The following is a 23,635-nucleotide window of genomic DNA, read 5'->3' as shown; positions in this document are numbered from 1 at the left end:
TCTCCTGAGGAGCGAGACGGAGCCCCAGCCCCCGACCCGGGGCCCCAGGGTCCCAGCAAGGGGGTGGCAGCCCCCGGGCCCAGGCCTTTGTGACTCAGCCTCAAGTCCGGGTCACAACAGACAGGACAGCTGCACGGGGTCTGCTAACGCCATTCTGCCCAGGGAGTGAGAGCGTCCACGGCCCCTGGGACTCACACTCTGACCCTCAAACTTACGACCAGGCGATGGCGGCCAAGACAGCAGAGCCGGCACAGGGTCAGGTCGAGTGTCCAGGAAGTGCCCCTGCCTCTACGGTTGGCCAATGCTCGACGCGGGTGCCAAGGCCCCCCACCAGGAGAAGGGGCTGGACAACTAACTGGACACCCGCATGCAAGAGCACCAACCTGGATCCTAACCTCACACCAGACACGAAAACGACCTCAAAATGGATAAAACACCCTAAACGTAAGAGCCAGCACTACACAACACGTGGAAGAAAATACAGGTGTAATGCTTCACGACACTGGATTTGGTCTCGGATTCTGCAACGTGACACTAGAAACAAGGAACAAAAGAAAAAGTAGACAAATTGGACGTCCTCAGAATGAAAGACTTCCTCAAAGCACACATCACCAAGGAAGTGAAAAAACAACCCACAGAGTGTTAGAAAACATCTGCAAGTCACTCATCTGGGAAGAGACTTGTATCCAGAACATATGAAACTCTTACAACTCAGCAACAACAACAGAAGAAAACAACAAAACCAAAACAAGCTTACGTAAAGATGGGCAAAGCACCTGAATAAAGCTTTCTCCAAGGAAGACTTACAGACGGCCAATAAGCACACAGAAGGACACTCAGCGTCACGCCATTAGTAAGCAGCGGAACGGAAAAAAAGTCACGGTGAGACGTCACTGCACCCATCGAGGTGGCTAGAATGACAAAGTCAGTCTCAGCGAGGCAGGGAGAAACTGTCCTCCTATCGCTGCTGGGAATGGAAGACGGGGAGGCCCTTGCGGGAAACAGCTCCGCAGACAATTAAAGACAGAGCTACCACGTGACCGGCGATTCTACGCCCAGGTACACCCCCCAGAAGAATAAAAACACACGTCCACACAGCGACTTGCACACACATGTTCAAAGCAGCATCAGTCACGATAACCGCTCAAGTGTCCAGGAGCTGACGAGTGCACTGACACAGTGTGGTCCATCCGCACAACGGAGTACTATTCAGCCGTAAAAAGGAAGCCCTGACACCTACTACAGCACAAATGATCCCTGAACACACTGCGCTCAGGGAAAGAAGCCAGTCTCAAAAGGCCACACATAGGACTCCATTCATGGGAAACGTCCAAAACGAGGAAATCGATAGAAACCGAAAGCAGACTGGTGGCTGCTTGAGGCTGGAGTGGGGGCGGGGGAGAGTGGGGTGACAGCGGAAGGGAACAGCGTTTCCTTTCGAGATGATAAAAATGTTCTGAAATTGTGCGGGGATGGTTGCTCATTATCTGTGAAAATATGAAAAACCACTGAACTGTACGCTTCAAAAAGGTGAGTTCTGTGATATGTAAATTGTATCTCAATAAAGCTGTTTTGAAAAAAGAGAAATGAAAGAAAACAGGGAAAACAAACAGTAGGACGTGTGTGGACGCTCCATCTGCTACCGAGAGCCTGGTGCGGCTCCAGGCTTCCCTCCACACGCCGCCCCAGCCTCCAGCGGCGGAGAGGCGCTTGGCTCCGCAGGAAGCACGTGCTGGGCCGGGCCGGCCTCGGGCCTGCAGGGGGTGCCGGCCCCACTGCTGCGGCACGGGCGCTGCCCGCCGCGCGTCTCCACGCCCCCGCGGCTCCTGCGGCAGCAGGTCTGGGCGGAACGACCTGGTCGATCCCGGCTTCCTGGCTTCGGCTCTCACACCTCCTCCAGCGCAAGGGCTCCTGCGCGGCCCCGCTGTGGCCTGGAACTCCACACCAAGACCCTACTCACTGTCAAGACCACCGTCCTCAGGGCAGGTCTTGGCACCTGGCTCTGACCAGCTGCCCTCCCTAAAATGGCCTGGCTGGAGCCTGGCCAGCCCAGCCGACTCAGGCCTGTGTCGCCTGCGGCCAGCCTGGACTTCCAGCACGGCCTTCCAGAGGCGCCTCCTGGGTGGGTTGCGACAGCCCTGAGGGGCTGGGGTTTGCCACAGACCCTGCCACCTGGAACCTTCCACTCGGTGCTCAGGAAGCCAAGGCTGAAGAGCCCTTTTGTCAGACGAGGGGGCCTGAGGCCGGCTGGTTCCCCCGGGAGTCTGATGGGCCTGGAATGGAGAAGCAGTACGGACCACGCGGCCAGATGCTGTTCCCCGGTGCCAGGGTGGACCAGTCCCCATGGCCCGGCTGGACTGGACACGGGCACCTCGGGGTACAAGGAGGCTACCCAGACCCCATCCTCCCTCACACAGGCCCGATGAGGCTGCCAGGGGTCAGGAGCCAACAGGACCACGTGGCCAGGCTGCGTGAGAGGGGGTCGAGGTTCAGCCCACTGGGGGCTCTGCTCTCTGCGCCACCCCTCCCGGAGCAAGGAGGCCCTCCCCGGCCACTCCTTCCTCCCCTCCTCCCTCCCTCCTTCCTTCCTTGGAGAGGAGGGAGGCAGGGGCTCCGTGAGGACAGGGCTTTGTCCCGCCCCCCAGACTAGTGAGGGGAGCCCCGTGAGGACCCACTGAGAGGAGGTGGCGGTGACGTGGCAGCAGTAACGCAGAGCCCCCAGCACGCCCCCTCCCTGCTCCGTTTGTCCACAGCGCCTACCAGCTCGTGACGCTTTCAACTCTGTCCCGTCACCTGTCTCCCCCAAAGGTTAGGGCGGCAGCCGCTGTGCGTCAAGTAAACGTTTGCAGGAGGAGTGGGTGACGGTTATGACTGCACAGTGTCCTGCGGTTGAGAAACCAGAGGCCCAGCTGGTGACCAGAACGGGGGAGTCGCAGGGCCGGCTGGCCAGGGCTTCCCGCTCCCTGGGTCCGGGGAAGGGGTGCCGGCCGTCATCCCGGGCACGCAGGGCCATGGGCACAGGGGGCTCGTGGCACCGTGAAGGGTGTGTCGGGGGGCTGGCGCCGCTGAGGCAGACGGAAGAGCACGAACAAATTTGCTGAAATCTGCTGCTGCGTGACAGTTTTGAGGAAGAAAGGGGAAAAATGGCTCTAATCTTCTGCTAAAAATTTGTTGCCTTGTTTGATTTGCAGCTGAGGAAACTGTTGAGACACTGACGAGAATCTCAAAAGGAAAAGTTTTGAACCTTCCTTTGACGTGTGGGTGCAATTACTGGCTAAACAAAAACATCCCACTGGCCGAGGGGGTGGAGAGACGTCCCGGTCCGTGACTGCGGAGGAACGACCCCCGCGGTCCAGCTCCCCCTGCGCCCGCTCCAGCCGAGCCGGGTCCTCGGGGAGCCCGCACGAGGGGCTGGGCCTCGCGACCCGCACGCCCAGGGCACGGCAGGGCGTGCGGCAATGCTTCTCCCTGGGGCTGCAGCCAGCCCGCCGCCCTCCGCTCACGGACCAGTGGGGCTCCTTCTCGGGCTCAGATTCTGTGCTCAGACGAACAGCCATGTCCCCCTGAGTCCAGGCCACGGCTGAGTCCCCTGGCATCTGCCTCGCTCCTGTCTGTGTTCAAGTCCTGCCCCTAACCTGCTGGCGGCCCGGGCCTCCTATCTTCCTGGGCCTCAGTTTCCATCTGCTGAAGCGTGAGGGCAGTGAACTTGATCTGTAAGGACCTTCCAAGCCTAGCACCTGGGAGACCCGGATGGAGGACAGACCCCCCCCCCTCCCCCCCCTCCCCCCCCGGGAGCCTGTGTGCCCTGTGGATGGACTGTGGCTGCCCCGGGCCAGGGAAGGGCTGCCAGGAGGGCGGACCTGCCACAAATAGTAAGAGACGCTGCTAGCAGGAGACAGAGGCCCACAGAGAGTTAAAAAGCCCGGTTAGACCGCCACTGAGCCTCACGCGTGTTTATAAATCCCCCGGCCTCAAAACGAAATCAACAGCTCTCCTGGCTGGAGGAAGACAGCTCAGGGAGAAAAGCGGGGGAGCTGCGGGTGTCCCGCTGGGCCGGAGTGGCAGGGCCGACCGGACCTCACGGATCAGGGGGGCGGGCACAGACCTCGCCAGCCCCGCCTCACCCCAGCCCACACACCCTCCTCCGCGAGGCCCAGGGCTCCGCGACCTCGGGCAGGTCCCTCGGGCGCCCCACGGGCCGGGGTCGCTCGGTGCTCGGTGGCTCAAGGGACGCTCCCCGGCTCTGAAGCTGGGGGCACAGGCCCGGCCCAGCCCGATGGTGTGCTCACCGCGGGCGGAGAGCCTGTGGATCGGCGGTGGCACCACGTGACAGTGCAGGCCGGATCCCCCCCAAGACCCCCGGCACCAAGACCGAGAAACCGAGGCCCCTGCGGCCACCCTGGACCAGTCACGGGAGGGGTGAGGAGGGGAGGGGCCCCGGGCTGGAGGCAGGAGGGCCACAAGGGAGGGGTGATGGGGGCTTGCCCTGGGGACTGCCCCCTCACCACAGGCTCTCCGCGAGCCTCCTGCCGTGGGCCGGTGGCCACGTGGGCCGACGCCCTGCACCCCCTGCGCCCTTCGTGTCCCCTCGTCCCCCACCGCAGAGGCCTCATTCAGGAGCTGGGCACCTGGCACTCCTGTGGCCGAGGGCCCTCACAAACGAACACGCGTGGGCTGTCAGGGTCTAGGAAGGGCTGCGAAGGTCCCTGACTATGCTCATGCTGCCCAGCCCCGGGGGACCGGCCACTGCGGCCGCCGACGGGCTGGGCTTGGGGAGGGGGCCCTGCCGGGCCTTGCCAGTTCCCAAACAGGCAGTGTGCGCTGGGGCTCTCCAGGCAGCTCCAGGAAGGGCGGCGCTGTGGGGAGCCATGCCTGCCAGGCCAGCACACGTGGAAGACCCTTCTCACACTACCCTCCGGTCGACCGTCTCCCCAGCATGGCAGGGCGAGTTTATCTACCATCAGCTGTGAGGCGCCACGTGGGGCCTGGACACACAAGTGAGCTTGGCAGGCTGTGTCCTGTGGCCGCTGCATGTCCCCTGCCCAGGAACAGTGGGGCCCGGGGAGGCTCTCACCCAGCCAGGCCCACTGCTTGTCCCCCTGCGGCCAGCAGCCCCCTCGGCGGAACGCCTGGAGGGAATCCACCCCAGTGAGGAATCTCGGGGCCCGTCCTGGACTCTTAGGTCCTGGCCGGGAGCTCTGCTGGAGTGTGATGTTTCCAAAGATGGGGGCGGGGGGGGATAGGCAGGGAGAGCACCGGGGCCTTCGGCAGCTGGGGCAGGCTGCCCACGGTGCTCCCCACCACCAGGAGGGGTGGGACGGGTCTAGCTGAGCTGAGGCTGGGGTCACTCTGGGGTAAACCTCAACGCTCCCAGACTGCACCGGAGGGCAGCTGACATCCGGCAGCCAGTGCCGCCGCAGTGACAGAGAAATACCCTGAGAGGTGAGTGGAGCCGCGCGACGTCACGTCCCCAAGTGGGGCTGCACATCCACCTCTGCTCCCGCATGAGCCAGGTGGCTTGGGCCAGACCTCACGGAACCTGGAAAAAGGAAAAATGCCACCATCCCGGGATGGTGGGGTGGGGTGGGGCGGGGCGGGCCACGGAGGCCCAGCCCTTCCTCAGCCCTGACCCCAGAGCCTAGCCTGGCTCCCCCTCCGTCTCCCCTTGAGGTGCCAGGAAGATGCCCCCAGGAGGTGGCCCAGCGTGTGGTCCTTGGGGCTGGCATTCCGTTGCCCAGAACACGGATAACCCTGTACTAGTTCTGAGACTTGACCAAGCCGTTCCCTCTCTCTGAGACTCAATTTGCTCACCTTCCCAAGTCTGGAAAGATCAAACGGTCAGTGGATGTGAAGACAGCTGTAAACTGCATGCAACTTTGCTGGGTGTGTGACTGTCACCCACGATGACCATGGAGTAAAATCTGGGCTATATCTTGATGGGTACCTCTCACACCCTCCAGAGGCAGCCCAGAACGCCACGTGTCCGAGGACCCAGGCCTTCTGGAGACATCAGAAGATGGCCACAGGAAACCACCAGTGCAAACCTGATCCCCTCAGGAAGGAGGAGCGGGGACAACACCCCGCCCGAGGCCGCAGCGCACGGGCCGGGAGCACAGGGGCGGTGGCGCAGGACAGCCTGCCCCGCACGTCCCAAGGAGCCCCCTTGTTTGCCTCCCCCAGGGTGGCAGAGGGACAGGTGGACGGAAGATGGCGCTGTCCAGTGGCTGGTCGGTGCCCCCTACCTGGGAGGGAACGGCAGAGACCGCCAGGCCACTTCTGCATGGATGCAACAAGGTCCCACCTGCCGGGCAGACACAGGGACCCGGAGACCCTCTGTCCTGCCAACCTGAGCCAGACCCCGGCCCATCAACTCCAGGGCGCGGGGCTTGGCGAGTTCCCGGGACGTCTGTCAAGAGCTGAGGGCTCCACCAGTCTCACTGCGCAGGTGGGGGGCATGGCGGGAAAAGCGAGGAGAGAGAGCAGGGCCCCCCGGAGGGTCCAGCGGCCCACCTGCCACCCTGTCCCAGGCCAGGTGAGGCCACACGTGCCTCCTCCTCCCGTGCCAGCGGGCTGCCCACACTCGTCCGCAAACGCTCCCGACCTCGGGCTCTAATCAGCAGACAGGGAACCGTTAGCAGAGCCCAACTACAGGACAGTCATCGCCTGCCGAGTCCCACCCCGCGTCCTTCAGCAGGGGACTGACTGTGAGAGACGCTTGTAAACAGCCCGCAGAGAAGGAATGAAGACAATTCTCATCGCCAGGAAGGCGCGACGGCGGCCATTCAGACCGGAGACCAGCTTTGGGGGCCCCATCCCTCCCAGGGCCTCCCGCCCCACTGCCCGCCCCCTGCTGCCGCCATGGGGCCACCCTGCAGGCCCAGCAAGGTGGGGTGCTCCGGTGGTGGCTTTGGCAAGACTCTGGGCTGGGGGGGCAGCAGATATGGCTGAGTGGGGAGGTGCAGCCACTGACCGTGTGGCCGGGGAGGGGGCCTGGTTCAGCTGGCCAAGCTGCTCCCCGGCCAGCAGGGCCCCCCCACCGCTTCTGGCCACAGGCTGAGCCTCTCCCTACGCTGCCGTCACATCAGGGCTGTGAGCAAGGCCCCGACAGCACCCACCGCCGCCCGGGCACCCGGGACCTCTTGGGAGGAAGAGGAGGGGAAGGAGGAGGAACACGCCTTCGTCGTTCGTCTGGCCAGTCTGGAGGCCGCTGCTCTGGCCCTGCCCCACCCCCGCCATTCCAGAGCAATGTCCTCTGAGCCTACCGACCGAGTGACCCGTGTCCCTGCTCAGATGCGCGGGTGAGCAGAAGCTCCGTCACGATCTCCCCACTACAGACGGCAAACGATAGCGGGCACCCTAAATCCACCCTGAGCCGTAGGAGCTGGCAGTGGGGGGCCTCGTGGGTCGGGCCGGCAGCTGCAGGACCAGCTGGTGAAGGGCGTGCACCTGGCCGGTGAGGGCAGACAGAGGGCCAAGCAGCCCCGGCGCCTGCGCCCTTGCCATGGACGCGGGCTCTGTGTTTCTCCCGCCAGGCCTCTGAGTTACAGCAGAAGATGTTAAACAAAGCCCTAAAAAAAATGGTTTTTTGAATTGTGGTAAAATAAAACTTGCCGTCTTCATCATTTCTAAACGTATTGCTCAGTATTAAGTACTTTCCCACTGTTGTGGAGCCGTCACCACCGTCCGTCCACAGAACTTTCCATCTTCCCAAACTGAGGCTCTGTCCCCATTACACACTAACTGGCCCTCCCCCTCCCCCAGCCCTGGCCCCCACCCCCTACTTTCCATCCCTGTGACCCTGGCTCCTCCAGGGCGGACCTCACAGAAGTGGAATCACACAGTATCTGTCCTTCTGTGTCCAGGTCCACCCATGTGGTAGCAGGTGTCAGTTTCCTTCCTTTTTAGGGCTGAGTGATATTCCATCGTGTGGATGGACCACGTTTTGTTTCTCCACTCACCCATCGATGGACACTTTTTGGCTGCCGGGACACAGGTGTGCAAACATCCTCGGGGCACATGCCCAGAAGTAGAATTGCTGGATCACGTGGTGAACAAAGCCGCTTGCACGACTCAGTTACGGTACCTGTGGAGGCACACTGTGCGGTCCCGTCTGACACAGTGCCTTCAGGGTCTAGCGTCTGTCCACAAACCCCCTCCACAAAACCTCCTGCTACAAGAGGCTAATTGGCCAGACTTCCCTTCCCGTTAGGGCTGCCAGGAAGCTCAGGCCCGACGGCCAGAACGTCTGGGATCTGTTTCTTGCACACATCATGGTATCACCTGCCAGGAATTCTTTGTGGAACAGTGGGATCTTGTCCAAATAGATGTGATCACGGAAGACGGTCAGGGAGCTGACACAGTGAGCGCAGATGAACCCCAGGAGAGGGGCCAGGTGATGGCCCACCCCCAGGCTGATACCTAGCGCGTCTACACAGGGACCGGTGACACAGCCCCTCTGAGGTGTTGGGGCAAAGCCAGCAGGAGCAGGAGAGTGAGCTCCCTCACGGCAGGAGGACGTGGGCTAGAGGGGACCCAATGGCGGACTTTAGATCCCCATCCGGTGTCGAGGGGACAGGAGCAGTTTGGGACGCAAATCCGGGGTGCTGGCTCTCCAGAAGTGGGTGACGGGCTGTTGAAGGGGCACGTGAAGCCGAACGCTCCACGGGCCGACACCTGGCGTGTGGGGCAGGGCCCGTGTCCTGCAACTTTGGGGACAATCCCGGCGAGACAGAACCCAGAGCTCGAGCAGGTTCTGTGTCTCCCATCCCAGTCCTGTGCACGGAAACTCCTTGAATGGAACGGACCCTGTGAGAACAGCTGGGTGTAGCAGGAGAAGCGCTGGGCCCAGAGTCAGGAGGACAGTCTGCTCCTGGCACTGCCCTGCGGGGCTCTGGGTGTTTCCGGGCAGGGCTGTCCCAATGCTGGGCTGCCCAGCTGTACACGGCTGAGTGGAGCTCTGGGGGCTGCACTGTCCTCCGTCTGCAAGGACCTCCTGCCTCTGTGCGAGGGCACTGCCCAGGGAGGGCGAGGGGACCCTCGGGCAGAAGCGGGTGCGCCCCAGCCCCTGCCACCCTCCTCACTGCAGCTGCGATGCCCCATGATCAGCGGTAAGAACACTCGACTTGCCTGAAGACGACCGTTACAAGTCCTTTCTCAGCAGGCCTAATTTCCGGCTTTTTAAAGAGCTGGGTCCATATCTTTCCCATCTAGACACTTTGCAAGGACCACACGGGGGTGAAGAGCGGTATCACGGCCAAGTCCGAGAGCGCCGAGGCTGAAGTGACCGCGCGCGACAGCGGCCCGAGGCCGGCGGTGGCTCCGCTGGCTGTGCCGCGAGCCTTTTGTGTGTTGAGTACGGCCAGTGGTGGAGCAGGGCCGGACCAGACGGCGGAGGTCCCAGGGTGAAAAGAGCCCAATTCAGCGGCTCAGTGGGACCTGTCTGCAAATTCGGGGTCGGGCCTGCAGTCTGGGTTCTGAGGCCCGATGACACCCCCGGGCCCCGTGGCACCCAGCAAGGAGTCAGGAAGTTGGCATCCCCGAGGCCCACGGGACGAGAAGGGGCTTAATATTCAGGACACGTCATTCGTTGCATGAAAAAATCAACAGCCATCCGCGCCTGTGGACATTTCTCCACACAGACGCACAGCAGTGCGCTGGCTTTCTCAGGCCTCGGCTCCAACGGACAGGAGCAGCCTGGCACCGCCTCAGGGGGCTGGAGGGCTGGGCCTTTTCCTCCATTACGTGTCTTATTTTACATACAACGTTGAGGAAGGTGAGCCGGGGCAGCGAGGCCCTGGGACCCCTGGACCCCAGGCCCAGTGCAGCCGGACGCAGGGCGTACATGGCACTGTAAGGAGGTTACGACCCTCAGAGGCGGCCCCCCATCTGCGTGCGTGACACTCAAGGAAAGACCCACTGATGGTGAAACAAAGGAGACAAGACACTGAGAAGCAGATTCGACAAGAAACGTGCAGGGTGAACACATCTGTGAGCTGTTCCCGCGGGGGACATGGACCCCAACAGACAGAGAGACACAGCGACGTCCTTGTGGGAGGGTGTGTCCAGGAGGCGGCCGAGCCCGACCTTCATCTCCGCTCCTCACAAGAGCCGGCAAGCTCTAGGCTGGCTGGTGGGGGAGCTGGATGTGCTGATTCCAAAGTTCATATAAAAATAAGCAAGAGCTGCCAGGAAAACCCTGATAAAGAAGAGTCACAGGGGCAGGAGATCACGGAGACCTGGCTGCGACCTGACACGTGGGCATCTAGCGCACGAGGGGGCAGACCTCACACCAGCGAGAAAAGACAGGCTTTCAATAAGTGGTCCAGGCGTCCCAGGAAGAGCCTCTTCCAAAAAACAGGCAGGTATCACACTTCCCACCTTGTAAAGAATCAAAACAAAATTCCAAATCAATCAGATCTAAGTGTAAAAAATGAAACCACCAGAAAATCAGAAGAAACCATGAGAGAATTCTTTTATACCCTGACACGAGAAAGGTAAAGACATGAGCAAAAACCCAGAAGCTAAAAAGGAAAAGGCAATATATGCATCTGTATAAAATAAATTTAAAAGCCAAACACTTCTGCTTGGTAAAAAAACAGCACAAAGTCAAAAGACAAATGGTAAATTGGGAAAACATATTCACAACTTAAAATGAACTCCACTCCTTAATATACAAAGAGCTCCAAAAAACCAACAAGAACCAACAATCCATTTGAAAAATGGACCAGGACATTGACACATATAAACAGATTTAAAAATCCTCACTCATCTATGATAAGGAGACTGAAGGTTAAAACTACACTGAACTACCCCATTTCAGCTACCAGACAAGAAAAATCTAGAAGTCTGACGGTTGTAGGGAAACCGGCACCCTCACAGGTAGTGCTACGACACGTCCCACACGGTTCCCATTGGCCCTCAGACGACTGTCTGGCAGTGCTGCCGAAATAAATGCAGGTACCCACTGACCCCGCTCTCCCTTCTGGAAGCTTCTCCTACACACAGACTCGCACACACTGGAGACTCCATGTGTAGGGCACTCGCCGCGGCCTTGCTCACGAGCATGTTCCCGCTAACTGTCAGGGTTTAATACGTCATGGCACACGCGCACGGTGATGCGCCACACGCCATGTTAAAAACAAACAGCGCCCGCATATCAGTGGGAAAAGTCTCCCAAATGCTCAAAGACCCAAAAGCAGGCTGCAGAAACAGTTTGAAAACAGACTCTTGACTTCAAAGGAGGGCGGGCAGTACAAATACGTATTAGGGGAAATAAACCCACCAGTGCGAAGAAGTTACCGTGTGAGAGGAGCCAGACAAGACGCCTTCTGTGCGCGACTGGCCTGACGCTCGCCACCCTGGGCAGGCATCCCATCCTCGGGCTCCCCGCGAAGGAGCTGGGACTCGGGGGGGAGGTGAAGCATCCGCCCAGGGCCCAGTGTCTGTGAAGCAGGAAGTCACATCGGGACGTGTGTCCTCTGGAGCCTACCTCCTGGGTGCTCTGCCCTGCAGTCGCCCACATGTGCCCTGGCGTCCTTGTGCCCCAAGAACACCGGCTGGGAGCCAGGCGAGGTCACTGCACTCAGCTCACAGCCCAGAGGAGGGGTGACGCCACCGCTGGGTCCCGCAGACGGGCAGGGCCCGGGGCAGACAGAGCAGGTCGTGGAGCCTGGGGAAGGAAGCCGGCTGGAGGGCAGCCTGGTCTCGACTCTAGGAAGCTCTGGTCCCGCCACCATGGCGGGCGGGGTTGCGGGGTGGAGGCTGCCGGCCCTGTGGTCCTCACACAGACCACCCAGGCTTTCAGGGCAGAATGGGGGCTGCTGGGCAGGGAGGCCTGGACCTCCGCTGGGGAGCTGGAGCGCAACTTGGGGCAGGGGCCGGGGTCTTTGGAGCTGGGGGACGTGACCGTGTCACCTCCCGCCGTGTGGCAGACCAGCGGCTCCTGTGACCCGGGCTTCATCTGCTCAGTGGGAATGGCATCCCTGCCTCAGGGCCCGTGGCTGTTAGGTGAGAACGTAGGCAGGGTCAGGGTCAGTGGTGCCCCACGCGTGCAGTCAGCAAGGAGCCGTGACCAAGTTACAGCCAGCGGGAGGGAGTGGTGCGTGTGGCAACATCAGTGCTGCCCGCGCTGTGGCCGCCGTCGGCGCCGTCCAGCCCACACCCCTGCCCTCTGGCCGCTCAGCCGGCACCGAGGACGCAGGTGCTCAGGGCGACATCGTCCCAGGGGATGAGCCTTCCTCACTGGAACCAGGAACAATCTCTGGGACTCAGCCCTCGCCAGGCATCCCCAGCACCATGGCCCGCAGTGTTCTGTCCCCTCCAGGAAGCAACGCCCAGAGAACGTTCCAGAAGCATGGGCAGTAGGCCACCAGGAAATCGCCGGGGGCAGGACATGCTCAAGGCCCTGGTTAGCAGCAAGAGGACCCAAGGGCGAGAGGGGTCCCGAGGAGCAGAGGCTGGGCCTGCTCTGGGCTCAGGGCTCCCTGGCAGGTGAGGGCAGAACAGGTGGGGTGGGGGAGGGAACTGAGGTCCAAGGACTGACTAGTTTGCCCCCCGGGTGCGGGCTGGGCAGGGCGAACCTGCAGGTGGGGGAGCCAGCGGGGCTCAGGGGGTCTGCGGTGCGGCGAGTGGGCCAGGGGCCCGGGGGCGAGGGCAACGAGGTGTCAAGAGCCGTGAAGGCCGCTCCCTGCCGCCCCCCACATTCCGGAAAAGGGAAGGACGCGGAGGCTGGTAGACTCTGTGATTAGACAGCGCTCCTGCCTGGTGACGCAGGGACGGGAGCAGGGCAGGCTCCATGGGCACCGCGAGCTTCCTGATCACAGGGAACCCGGCTATTTTCTACCCCACTCCATTTCCAAAAAGAGACACTCATCTGAAATGTCTCTGGGCTGAGCAGAGCCACAGGCTGGCGCTGGGGCAGCCCCACCCGCGGGACGGAAGCAGGCAGGGCGGGAACTGGGAGGGGAGGCTCCGGTGCAGGGGCTCCTCCCACGGTCTCCGAGGGACATTGGGACGGGGGCGCAAAGCCCAGAGATGAATTCTGCTTAATTACGCGCGTGCTGAAGCATGTAGAGGTACAGATGTTTGCAATTTTCTTTAAAATGCATTAAGAAAAGAGAAAGTACTGGTGGGTGGAAGGGGGTAGAGAGGTGCTGCGTCACGCAGCAGCCGCAGGAGAGTGTGCAGCGGGACCTGGGGGGACGCATGGGTGTTTACTGTAAAACTCTTCAAACTTGGCCGTACGTTTGACGGTTTGTTCGTAACATGATGGGGGAACCGGTAGGGCTGAGTTTGCATGCCAGCTCCACCACCCGGGACCCAGGGCGAGCCAGGGGGACCAACCTCACCCCCCTCCACGCGAAGCTCGCTCCTCACCAGAGGGGCTACTGCCGGGGGCATGAGCGTCTGCCAGGCCCAGAGCTGCCACGCGTCTAGCCCTCAGGACTGCACCCCGGGAGCGCCAGGCGGCTCATTGCTTTGACAGCCCCAAACGTGGCCCACGAGAAGCTAAACATGGGCAACCGTGTGGCATCATCAAGGTAAGAGCGGCGACAGCGGCAGCGGCGGTGCTTCTGTGCCAGGCACGTCACCGCGTTCCCCATGACAGCCTGCAGGGGGGTGGGGTCAGCTCCACGTCCAGGCGAGCAGACTGAGACCAGGGCCACGGCTGGGGAGGGACAGAGCCAACACCAGGCCCAGTGCCCAACCGCTAAGAAGAGGGATGACCGAGGGCGGGAGGGGTGGGCGTGCCCGGGCAGTGCCCTATGCCCACCAGGACCACTGGGAAAGGCCCGGGGGGCACAGGGAGTGTGTTCCCTGAGTCTGCTTCGGGCCCAGAGTCCCAGCTGGTTTGCCCAAGTTCAGTCTTTACCGAAGGGCACTCTGCCTCTACTAAACGGCCAGCTGTGGCCTCAGTTTCCCCATCTCTACACGGGGGCCTCGTCTCCCTGACGGCTGGCTACCTTAGGATAGATGAGGTGGGAGTAGCCAAGGGCCCCCAGAAAGACCCAGACAGGCCACGCACCACAGGCGGAGGGCCCAGGAACCTGCCCTCCCGGCCCGCCAGGCACTGAGTGGGCACAGGCCGGCAGGCGTGCACTCAGCTCTGAGCGGTAACTGGCGCGGTTGCCTCACCAACCAGCTGTGAACTAATTACAAAAAGTTCTAACTAGTCGAGCTCCCTCTCCAAGCATATGTTCCCAATTAAGTCAAACTGCAGTGGATTTCAATCAATCTTCCTTGAAGCAGCCCAACTTGAAGACTCCTCCAGGGGGAGAGAGGAGAGGAGACCTGCATGAGGATTACACCGGCAGCACCGCGGATAAACACACAGCCGGGGGAGCTACACGCTAATTGGGCCCCTCGGTCCGTGTCCTCCCACTCTGCCCAGGCCAGGAAGCCGCGGTTCTGCGGTCGCACAGATGAAGTGGGGCCTGGGGGAAGCCAGGCCACCTGGAGGGGTGTGCTGCCCTCTCCTGCTGCCTCCACGGCCCGGGGACCGAGGTGAAGGGCACGAGGTCTTGGCCTCACGATGGTGTGGTCAGACGTGGCCTGTGACCTCCTGGTAACCCCCACGTGGGCGCATCATCCCCGATTTTATAAAGGATGTGCTGGGGACTCGGGTGGCAAAGCACGACATGCCCGAGACCACCCAGCTGAGGGGCAGGATTCCAGGCGAGGTCTACAGACTCGGATGCCGGTGCCCCCAGGGCACCACCTACGTCTCCGCGGTTTCCACGAGCCCAGGTCCCCTTCGGGCCCATCTCAGCGCCACCTGGCGGGGCTCCCTGAGCCAGACATGAGGTCTTCCCGGTCCACTCCACCAGGACCAGGACGCCCAGTGGTTTCCCTCTGTCTGCCCTGAGGGGTCAGGGTGCAGGTGGGCATCCTCCTTCCAGGGCCGAATCCGCCCGTTTCCCTGCCTCCTGGGCAGGGCCTGCCCATGGACGCTCCGCCCGGGCTGGACGGCGTTGGGGCAAATTCTGTCTCTCTGGCGGCACGGTGAGACAAGAACTGTCGCTGCGACTGGGGTGACCCGTCCGCTCAGCCTTGGGGGCGTACGCCTCTCCTCGCCCCAGAGCATCATACGACGGACCCAGGCCAGGGGCAGCAGGCAGGGCGGTGGGGGGGGCCGGGGTGGGGGAGGAGACCGGTGGTCCCGGAGCTGAGGCTGCTCACCTGGGAATGGTGGCCGGGCCACCAGAGGTGCAGCCCAAGGAGCAGGGCAGGGAGGTGGGGTGAGGGGTCAGGAGTGTGTGAAGGCCGGGGGCGACGGGGGGCGGGGGAGCGGCTCAGGAGACAACGGCCCTGGGTTCAAAGGCCAGCCCTGCTCCTTGGGGCTCGGTGCCCGTGACTAAAGTGCTGAACCTCTCTGAGCGAAGCTTCCTCGTCAGTGAAAAGGGGGCAGCAGGACGTCCCCCAGGAGTGTGGGTGGGCACAGATACAGGAGGCCTAAGGAGAAAACCCAGGGCCCACGGAGCAGAGGCCTGTGGCCCCTGTGACTGAGATGGTGAGTCAGGAGACAGGACTTGGCCCCCACCATCACAAGGACCTTTCTGAAGCGAGCCCTGTGCCGGGGCGGGGGTGCTCCCGAGAGCCTGCTGGAGCTCAGGCTGGAACTGGCCACACGGAGAAGGGGCTGTGACGTGGGACAGAGGCTCCTGCTGGAGCTCAGGCTGGAACTGGCCACACGGAGAAGGGGCTGTGACGTGGGACAGAAACCTGCATGCCGAGAGCCAGGCCACACCAGGGCGCAGATACTGACCCGTGCCCTCCCCAAGCTGACACGGATGCCACCTGCCGCCTTGGCCGTGAGCGGCTCCAGGATGCACAGCCAGGCCCTGACACCGCGTGAGGTCCATGCGGGGCCCAGGAGTCTGGACACGGCCGACGTCGCTGACCCCACCCGCGGAGTGCGGACTGGGCCGGGCACCACCCGCCCGAACCTCCCACATAGGAAGGCTTGAGCTGGGAGCCCCCAACACCGGCCCCGTCGCCCCACATCCACTGACGGTGCTCACTGCACCTCTCACCTGGTCTGACCCTCAACACCATCACCAAGGGCCACTGAGGCTCCTCGTGACAGGCCTTGAAGCCCTGGAGCAGGAAAAAGGAAACATGGATTTCGGCAGCACTCACTGAGCCCCAGTCAGAGGCCTGGGAAGCCATCAGCCGTGACCCCAGGCTGAGCTCAACTAAGGACCCAGAAAGACACTCCCCATCCTGCCCTGACACGGCACCACTGACGGGCGGCCGGGGGTTCATCCGCCAGCAGCCCAGCTCTCCCAGCAGGACTGCGGCCCATTTAAAATGGTACAAGGTGACAGGTCCTGGAGCGGAGTACGGCCCAGCTGCGGCTCGCAGCCTCGTTTTATCAGGGTTGTCACTTTTCCCGTCTCCAGGAATCGGGAATAAAAAGGAGATCTGATTTGCCTCTAATAGATGCCAAGCGCACAATCACTGGCCTGTCCAAGCTCTGGGTGATCAGTAACTGCAGGCTTCCTGCCGTGAACAACGCAGACAGGAGGGTAAACGAAAAACAAAGCAAAAGCAACACAGTGCAAGTAGCAAACCCCACTTCCCAGCTGCAGGCAGATGCGGACTGGCTGGGATACAAACCCCAAACCGCCCAGCACCTCTGCCGGCGTCTCCTCCCAGGGGGCACGCCCGTCACACCCGCCACGGGCGACGCACAGGTCAGGCTGTGGGCTCGCTGCGGCCAGCGGTCGGGAAAAACGAGACGGAGACCAAGAAAGCGGACGGGGCGGGCGGCTGGGGGCAGCACCACCCGGGGCAGGCTGGCCCTTCTGGTGGCTCGGGACGGGTGTTCTCGGCCAGCCAGGGGCCTGGGTGGGGGACAGGCTCCCGGTTTAGGCTGGTCTGGTCAGCTAGAAAGTGGGATGGCCGGGGTGCAGGAACCTCGGGCCAAACCCAGGAGAAAACAGGAGGGCAGGGCAAGCCCCGGACGAGCTCACCTGCAGGGTGAGCCGCTCCAGCTGTGTCTCCAGCACCTTCTTCTCTTCCTCCAGACGGCTCCGCTCTCCCTCCAGCTCCTCAACCTTCAACCTGCAAGGAGAGCAGACTCGTGACAGGAACCCCACTGCAGCCCGCCCTCTGGGGAGGAAAAGGGGAAAGGTTACAAGATGGTTAAAAGGCTTGTTGCCAAGTACATATTTCTAGAAATGTGACATGAAGAGATGACGTTAAGGAAAAACTGTAAAACACAAGCCCGGGACGGGGCAGCGCAGCCAAGGCGTCTCTTCCGGTGCAGAAGCTTCTGCCGCGGGCAGAGGTGGGGCCCTCGCCGACCACGACCGGAAGGGAGCAGGGAGGAGAACTAACGGGTGGCACGGTGGGCCTGCACGTGTCCTGTGCCCACCAGTCCACCCCCACAAGTGTGACCGCGCACCGGAGGGGTCGCGAGAGTCAAGAGAACGACATGTAGAGAGTCTCCAAGCACGACGAAAAGACAGGGAAGCTCTCCTACGTGCACTGTGGACACAGCTGGTGGCTGGAGGCTGTGGGACCACCCGGACGAGGTGCAGAAGGAGGCTCTTACCCCGAAGGCCCAGAGGCCAAGCAAGGCCAGTGGCCGAAGCAGCCATGCAGGTAGGTTGCAGCTCATCGTAAGAAGGCGCCGATTTTTGTCTTCCTTTTTAAACTTATTTTTTTTATAGCAACCATGTTAATATGACTTAAAATTAAAAAATGCCAAGGAAGCAGTGCCCAGCACTGACACAGGGTAAGGAACAGAGCCTTTTCCACCAGCCAGAATGGAAAACTCACGCTTCATGGGTAATTCAGGAAGGTCTTGGCTCGGGAATGGGAGGTACCTGCTCCAGGCTGGCCCAGCAAATCACAATGGCGAGATCTGAGAGGACCAAACTCTTCCCGAGAAACCTAAGTGCATCCCTGAAAAACGCTCAGCAAGATTTATACAAGCACAGAAACGTTCAGAACCCAGCAACCTAAAACTCACAATGCCTGCCATCCAATCAAAGATTACTGGGCGTTAAGCAGGAAAATTGATCCACAATGAAGAGAATAACCTACCTGTGCAGAGTAACCACACAGACATTACCTGTGCAGAGTAACTGCACAGGCACTACCTGTGCAGGGTAACCGCACAGACGCCGCCCGTGCAGGGTAACCGCACAGACGCCGCCCGTGCAGGGTAACCGCACAGACGCCGCCCGTGCAGGGTAACCGCACAGACGCCGCCCGTGCAGGGTAACCGCACAGACATTACCTGTGCAGGGTAACCGCACAGACATGAAATCAGCACCTAAGGACACTGAAACAGTTATTAAAAGCTACTGGAACAAAGGAATAATAGTCCACTGTTCAGCAGTTAAGGACACGTATGGAAGATATAAACAAGACCAAGTTGAATTCCTAGAGGTGGAAGCTGCAATGCCTGAGATGAAAAGTCCTGGATGATATTAATGATGGACTAGACTCTGCAGGACAAAAGTTTAGTGCACTTGAAGACACAGCGATACAATATCCACAGTAGCAGACAGAGAGGAAAATCGATCTTTAAAACTGGAAGGAGCATTGCTGAGCGGCGGGGCAACTTCACGAAGGTGAATTTACGTGTAACTAGAGTCCCTGCGGTGGCAGTGGTGGTGGTGGTGGTGGTGGGGATGGGACAGAAAAATACTGCAAGAAGGTTCCAAATGTGACGAAATTATAAAGACACAGACCCAAGAAGCTGCACAAACCCAGGCACAAGAAACATGAAGAAAACAGCCCCAGTGCACAAACGATCTGGTTGCTCCAAACCAGTGATAAAGAAATCCCACAGGCAGCCGCAGAACGGAAGTGTTACCCACAGAGGAGCAAAGCAGCTTCCTCAGCAGAGACACTGCAAGCGAGAAGGAGGAGAAAAGTCCTTAAAATACTAGAAGAAATGAAAAAATGTCAAGCGAGAATTCTATTCCCACTGAAAACAAAAGCGAAATCAAGATGTTCTCAGACATACAAAACCAAAGGATTTTTATCACCAGCAGGCCTGCTCTACAGGAAACGTCAAGGGAAATCCTCAGGCAGAAGGGAAGGAGAAGCCACACAAAGGCGTGAGGAGCAACGGAAATCTTAGCTACGTGGGCAGAAGTATGGCTTTTCATATTATTTACATCCTTTAGAAATATTTAAATTACTATTTTTAAGAGAGGTTGACTGTTTAAACAAAACTAATAAAAAACATATTGGGGTTTCCAGACATAAACATTACGTAAACTTTATGACAGCAACAGCACGAAGGCTGCATAAACAGACACACACAGCTGTGAGATTATATTATATATGTGAAAAGGTATAGTATCACCCGAAGGGAGACGGTGATAAGTGAAAGATGTGTATTAAAAACCTCAGAGCACCCCCTAAAATAAAAAAAACAGTTACAACCAAAAAGCCAAAAAAGGAAATAAAATGGTATAAAAAACAGGCAAGTGGGGCTTCCCTGGTGGCACAGTGGTTGAGAGTCCGCCTGCCAATGCAGGGAACGCAGGTTTGTGCTCCGGTCCGGGAAGATCCCACATGCCGCGGAGCGGCTGGGCCCGTGAGCCATGGCCGCTGGGCCTGCGCGTCCAGAGCCTGTGCTCCGCAACGGGAGGGGCCACAACAGTGAGAGGCCCGCGTACCACAAAAAAAAAACAAAACAAAAAAACCCCCCAAAACACCCAAGCAATTCAAAAGAAGCCAGAAAAACAGGCAAATGGGAATGAAGAGACAGGACAAGCAGCAAAGAAAATAAGATGACAAGATCAAACCTAACCGTACAATAATCACACTAAATGTAAATGGTCTAAACACCCCAATTAAAAGGTGGAGAGACCATCAAAACGTATGAAAAAGCAGCACCCAATTAATTATACGCCACCAACAAAAAGGCACTTTCACCATGAAGACACCAACAGAATAATGATAAAGAGGTCAACTGACCAAGAGAACAGAACAATCTGAAACATTCGTGCACTAACAAAAGAGCTTCAGGGCTTCCCTGGTGGCGCAGTGGTTGAGAGTCCGCCTGCCGAGGCAGGGGACACAGGTTTGTGCCCCGGTCCGGGAGGATCCCACGTGCCGCAGAGCGGCTGGGCCCGTGAGCCATGGCCGCTGAGCCTGCGCATCCGGAGCCTGTGCTCCGCAACGGGAGAGGCCACAGCAGTGAGAGGCCCACGTACCAAAAAAAAAAAAAAAAGACTTCATGAAGAGAATGAAAAGACAAGCTACAGAATGGGAGAAAAGATTTGCCAATATCTGATAAAGGACTTGTATCCAGATTGTATAAAGGACTCTACAAACTCAACAGCAAGCCAATAAGTAATCAAATAAAAAATGGACAAAAGTTTGAACATTTTACCAAAGAAGATATACAATGACAAGCACGTGAAAAGGTGCCCAACATCGTTAGTCAATAGGGACACTAAAGCTTAAACCACAGTGAGACGCTGCCTCGCATCTACCAGAAGGATTAAAATGGGGAGGACCAACCACACCAAGTGCTGGCGAGGAGAAGCCACACCTCCCGTCCACCGGCAGCGGGAACATGAAACAGTACAACCACTCTGGAAGACAGCTTCTTAAAGAGTTACTCACGCAACTACCAGCCATCCCACGCTGCAGTGTTCCTCCGGGAGAAAAGAAAGGACACAAGGACTCGGTGTATAACACAAAGTAGCTTCATTCCCACAGCAAAAACTTGGGGCAAACCAGACGTCCACCAGCAAGGGCGTACGTGAGCGAACAGTGGTGTATGCGCACAGGGGAATAAGGCTCAGCAGAGAGAAAGGGCAAACTGCTGGGACACACACGTGCTGGCTCAAGACAACTAGGCTCAGAGAGAGAGGCCAGAGTACACACTGCACAGCTCCCATAACACACAGCTTCGTGATGTGCCCACCGCCACCCGGTGCTTGAAAGCAGACGGGTACCAGCTGCCTGGGGGTGGCGGAGGGGAGGAGGGGGAGGCAGGGTTATAATTGAGCAAGAGGGAACGTTTGGGGGCGAAGGGCAGGCCCACTATCTTGAGTGTGGTAATGGTTCCATGGGTGTGTGCGTGTGCGTGTGCGTGTGTGTGTGAGAGAGAGAGAAAGAGAATATATCCAGTTGTACACTTAACATGTGCAGCCTACAACTGTGAAGACACACGCTGCACCCGTGCCTTTGACAGGTCACCCTGTCCCTCGCAGAAGCGCCCGAGCAGTGCTGAGCTGCAGGTGCGGGCAGGGCTGCGAGCATCGCAGGGAACTGAGGAAGAGTCTCTGGCGCCCAGTGAGGCCAGTGCCCCGCACAGCTCGCATGCCACCCCCTAGTTTTCACAGGGGAACCTGAGGCTCACAGAGGTTAAGTGACCGCAGGGAAGCGGCCCATCCGGTACCCAGGCTAGGGAGCCCGGTAGTCGGGCTCCAGGGCCGATGCCCTTACCCTCTAGGTCAGTGCTTCTCCGAGGGATGACTCGGAGGTGTGACCCGCCCGGCCCCGGTGAGGCATCCCCGTGAGCTTGGGGGGGAGGTGGTGGTCAGTGCCCAGGCCTCCGCCGGGAAGCCGCTTCTGGAGAAGGACCCTGCATCTCAGGGACAGGCTGCGTGAGAGCCCCGCAAGGCCCCTCTTAAAACAGTTATTATGGATTCTGAAGGCTTGTGAGCGCAAGTTCTCCGGTCTAAACTCAAATAAGCACACGTACGCGCCAGCAGACTTCCTAATAAGCGGCGAGCTAGAACCCATCCCAGCTGTCGGAGAGCAAACCACGTCAACAGCACTAGTTGTGCATCTTAAAAACGGGCGCTTTCTTCTCCTTGTCCTCCTTTGAGGCGAACTGTTATCTCACCGAGGGGTCGGGGGAGAGGACGAATGAATGAGTGTGTGTGCGTGTTTGTTCAAATCTCAGAACGCTGGTCTGCCTTCAAACTGTTCAAAGCAATCAGGTCTGGCGTTAAGTGTCTTGAAATTGACTAACTCCAAGTTTTTTAAACACTGAGGGTATTACATAAACTGGATGACATCCCAGATCATTTCTCGAGAAGACGAAGCCAATCAAAGCAGGCGTGTGAGTGCGCGTGTGTGTGTGTGCACGTGCGCGTGTGTGTCAGGAGAAATCAGCGAGAGAGGGGTGTTTGTTATCTTCCCTAAAAAAACATTTGCAATGAATGTACCAACTACCCTGGAAAACTTCTGAGGGAAGAATGATTGCTTTTGCAGAACTAAAACCCAGGGTAGCGGGGGTAGGGTGCCAGGGGTCAGGCTCCCGGTGCTGGAGGGGACAGTGGGCGGAACTAGAGGCGCTGCTGAGCAAAGAGCAGCTGGGCTGGGAGGCCACTCGCCCAGGCTGACCGCCCTCTGGTCCCGGGCCCCACACCCTGCCTGCTGGCCTCCTCCCCGACCGCCTGCTCAGGGCTCTACAGCTGCTCTGTCCCCGTGGGCCTGGCCATCCCTCTGTCGGACGGTCTGCTCTGTGTCCCCAGCATCGGGCTCACCGCAGGCATCGCTGGCCCTGTCCTGCGCCTGCAGCAGAGGCTCGAGCGTGGGGAGATGGACCGCACCAGCTCTGGAGCCGCTCGTACGAGGAGGGGGGTGTCCTGCTACAGACTGAATGTCTGGGTCCCCCAGATTCACACGTTGGAGCCCAACCCCGGGTGTGATATTTGGAGGTGGGCCTCTGGAGGGCGATGGGTCAGACGAGGCCGGGGCGGGGTGGGGCCCTCGGGGTGGGGTCGGCGAGAAGGCGTCAGCAGGCTAAGAGGGAGGCCTCAGGGGAAACCAGACTTGCCAACACCCTGACCTCAGGCTCCAGGCCTCCAGAACCATGAGAGAGTAAGTGTGCTGTATGAGCCACTGAGAAGGTGCTGCCGGAACCGACGGGCTCCTGGGCAGAGGCTGGGTGGGGCGGGAGGCAGCTGCCGGAAACAAGGACGCTGAGGGCGACAGTGGTGAGAGTGGAGGGCAGGGCCGCGTCACTAGGCCACAGCGGTTCTGCAAAGGCGAAACGCTGGAGACCGCTGAGCTCGGTGCTGAGAGAGTGTCCTGGTCCCTCCTGACCGTTGACGACAGAAGGTGAAATGAAAGTGAAGCAGGAACTGTTAACAGTACGTACCCCGGATCTGATGCGATGAGAAGGCATGAAACCCCAAACCCCAGCATCTTCCCAAAAGCCACACGTCAGCCTCGTCGCAGAACACGTCAGACAAACGTGGGCTGGGGATGCTGGTACGGCCAAGGTCGCGGAAAACAAAGACCGAGAAACTGGCAGAGAGCGGGGGAGGCGGGGGGATGAGATGGCTGAGACCAGGGTGGGGCCCTGGCTGCTGGGTGAACGAACGGCTGAACGCAGGCCGCAGACCAGTTGACTGTGACTTGACTGTGACAAACGCACCAGGGAGACGAAGATGTTGATAATGAGGGACAAAGGTGAGCAGCGTGTGAGGCGCGCTGTGCCATCTGGGCACCTCTCCTGTAAGCCAGCAATCGTTCCGAAGTGAACAGCTGGCAAGAAAGAAGGGAAAGAAAGGAGGGAGGGAAGGAAGAATGACGCTGGGGTGGCCGTATTAACACCGGACAAAGGAGACTTCAGGAGATAACCAGACAGTGGCCACCCCAAAAAAGAGGAATGACAAACATGTAAAACGGTTTATTCACC

At 59.6% G+C, this 23,635-nt stretch overlaps 1 protein-coding gene across 4 annotated transcripts in view; it reads right to left on the bottom strand.

Moving 5' to 3' along the window:
- MAD1L1 (mitotic arrest deficient 1 like 1) overlaps positions 1–23,635 on the bottom strand; it is a 315,793-nt gene that overhangs the window by 68,251 nt on the left and 223,907 nt on the right. For 3 of the 4 annotated variants that reach the window (XM_060032547.1, XM_060032548.1, XM_060032550.1), the window contains one exon: positions 16,974–17,064. In XM_060032547.1, the coding sequence (XP_059888530.1) occupies positions 16,974–17,064 (91 nt within the window). Of the gene's footprint in view, positions 1–11,281; positions 11,390–16,973; positions 17,065–23,635 lie in introns of those variants that run through there. The other variant, XM_060032551.1, reaches the window with a different exon arrangement.

This window comes from Delphinus delphis, chromosome 15 (genome assembly GCF_949987515.2).
Source record: "Delphinus delphis chromosome 15, mDelDel1.2, whole genome shotgun sequence".
Classification (NCBI taxonomy): Eukaryota; Metazoa; Chordata; class Mammalia; order Artiodactyla; family Delphinidae; genus Delphinus; species Delphinus delphis.
This window is presented reverse-complemented; position numbering and strand designations above follow the sequence as displayed.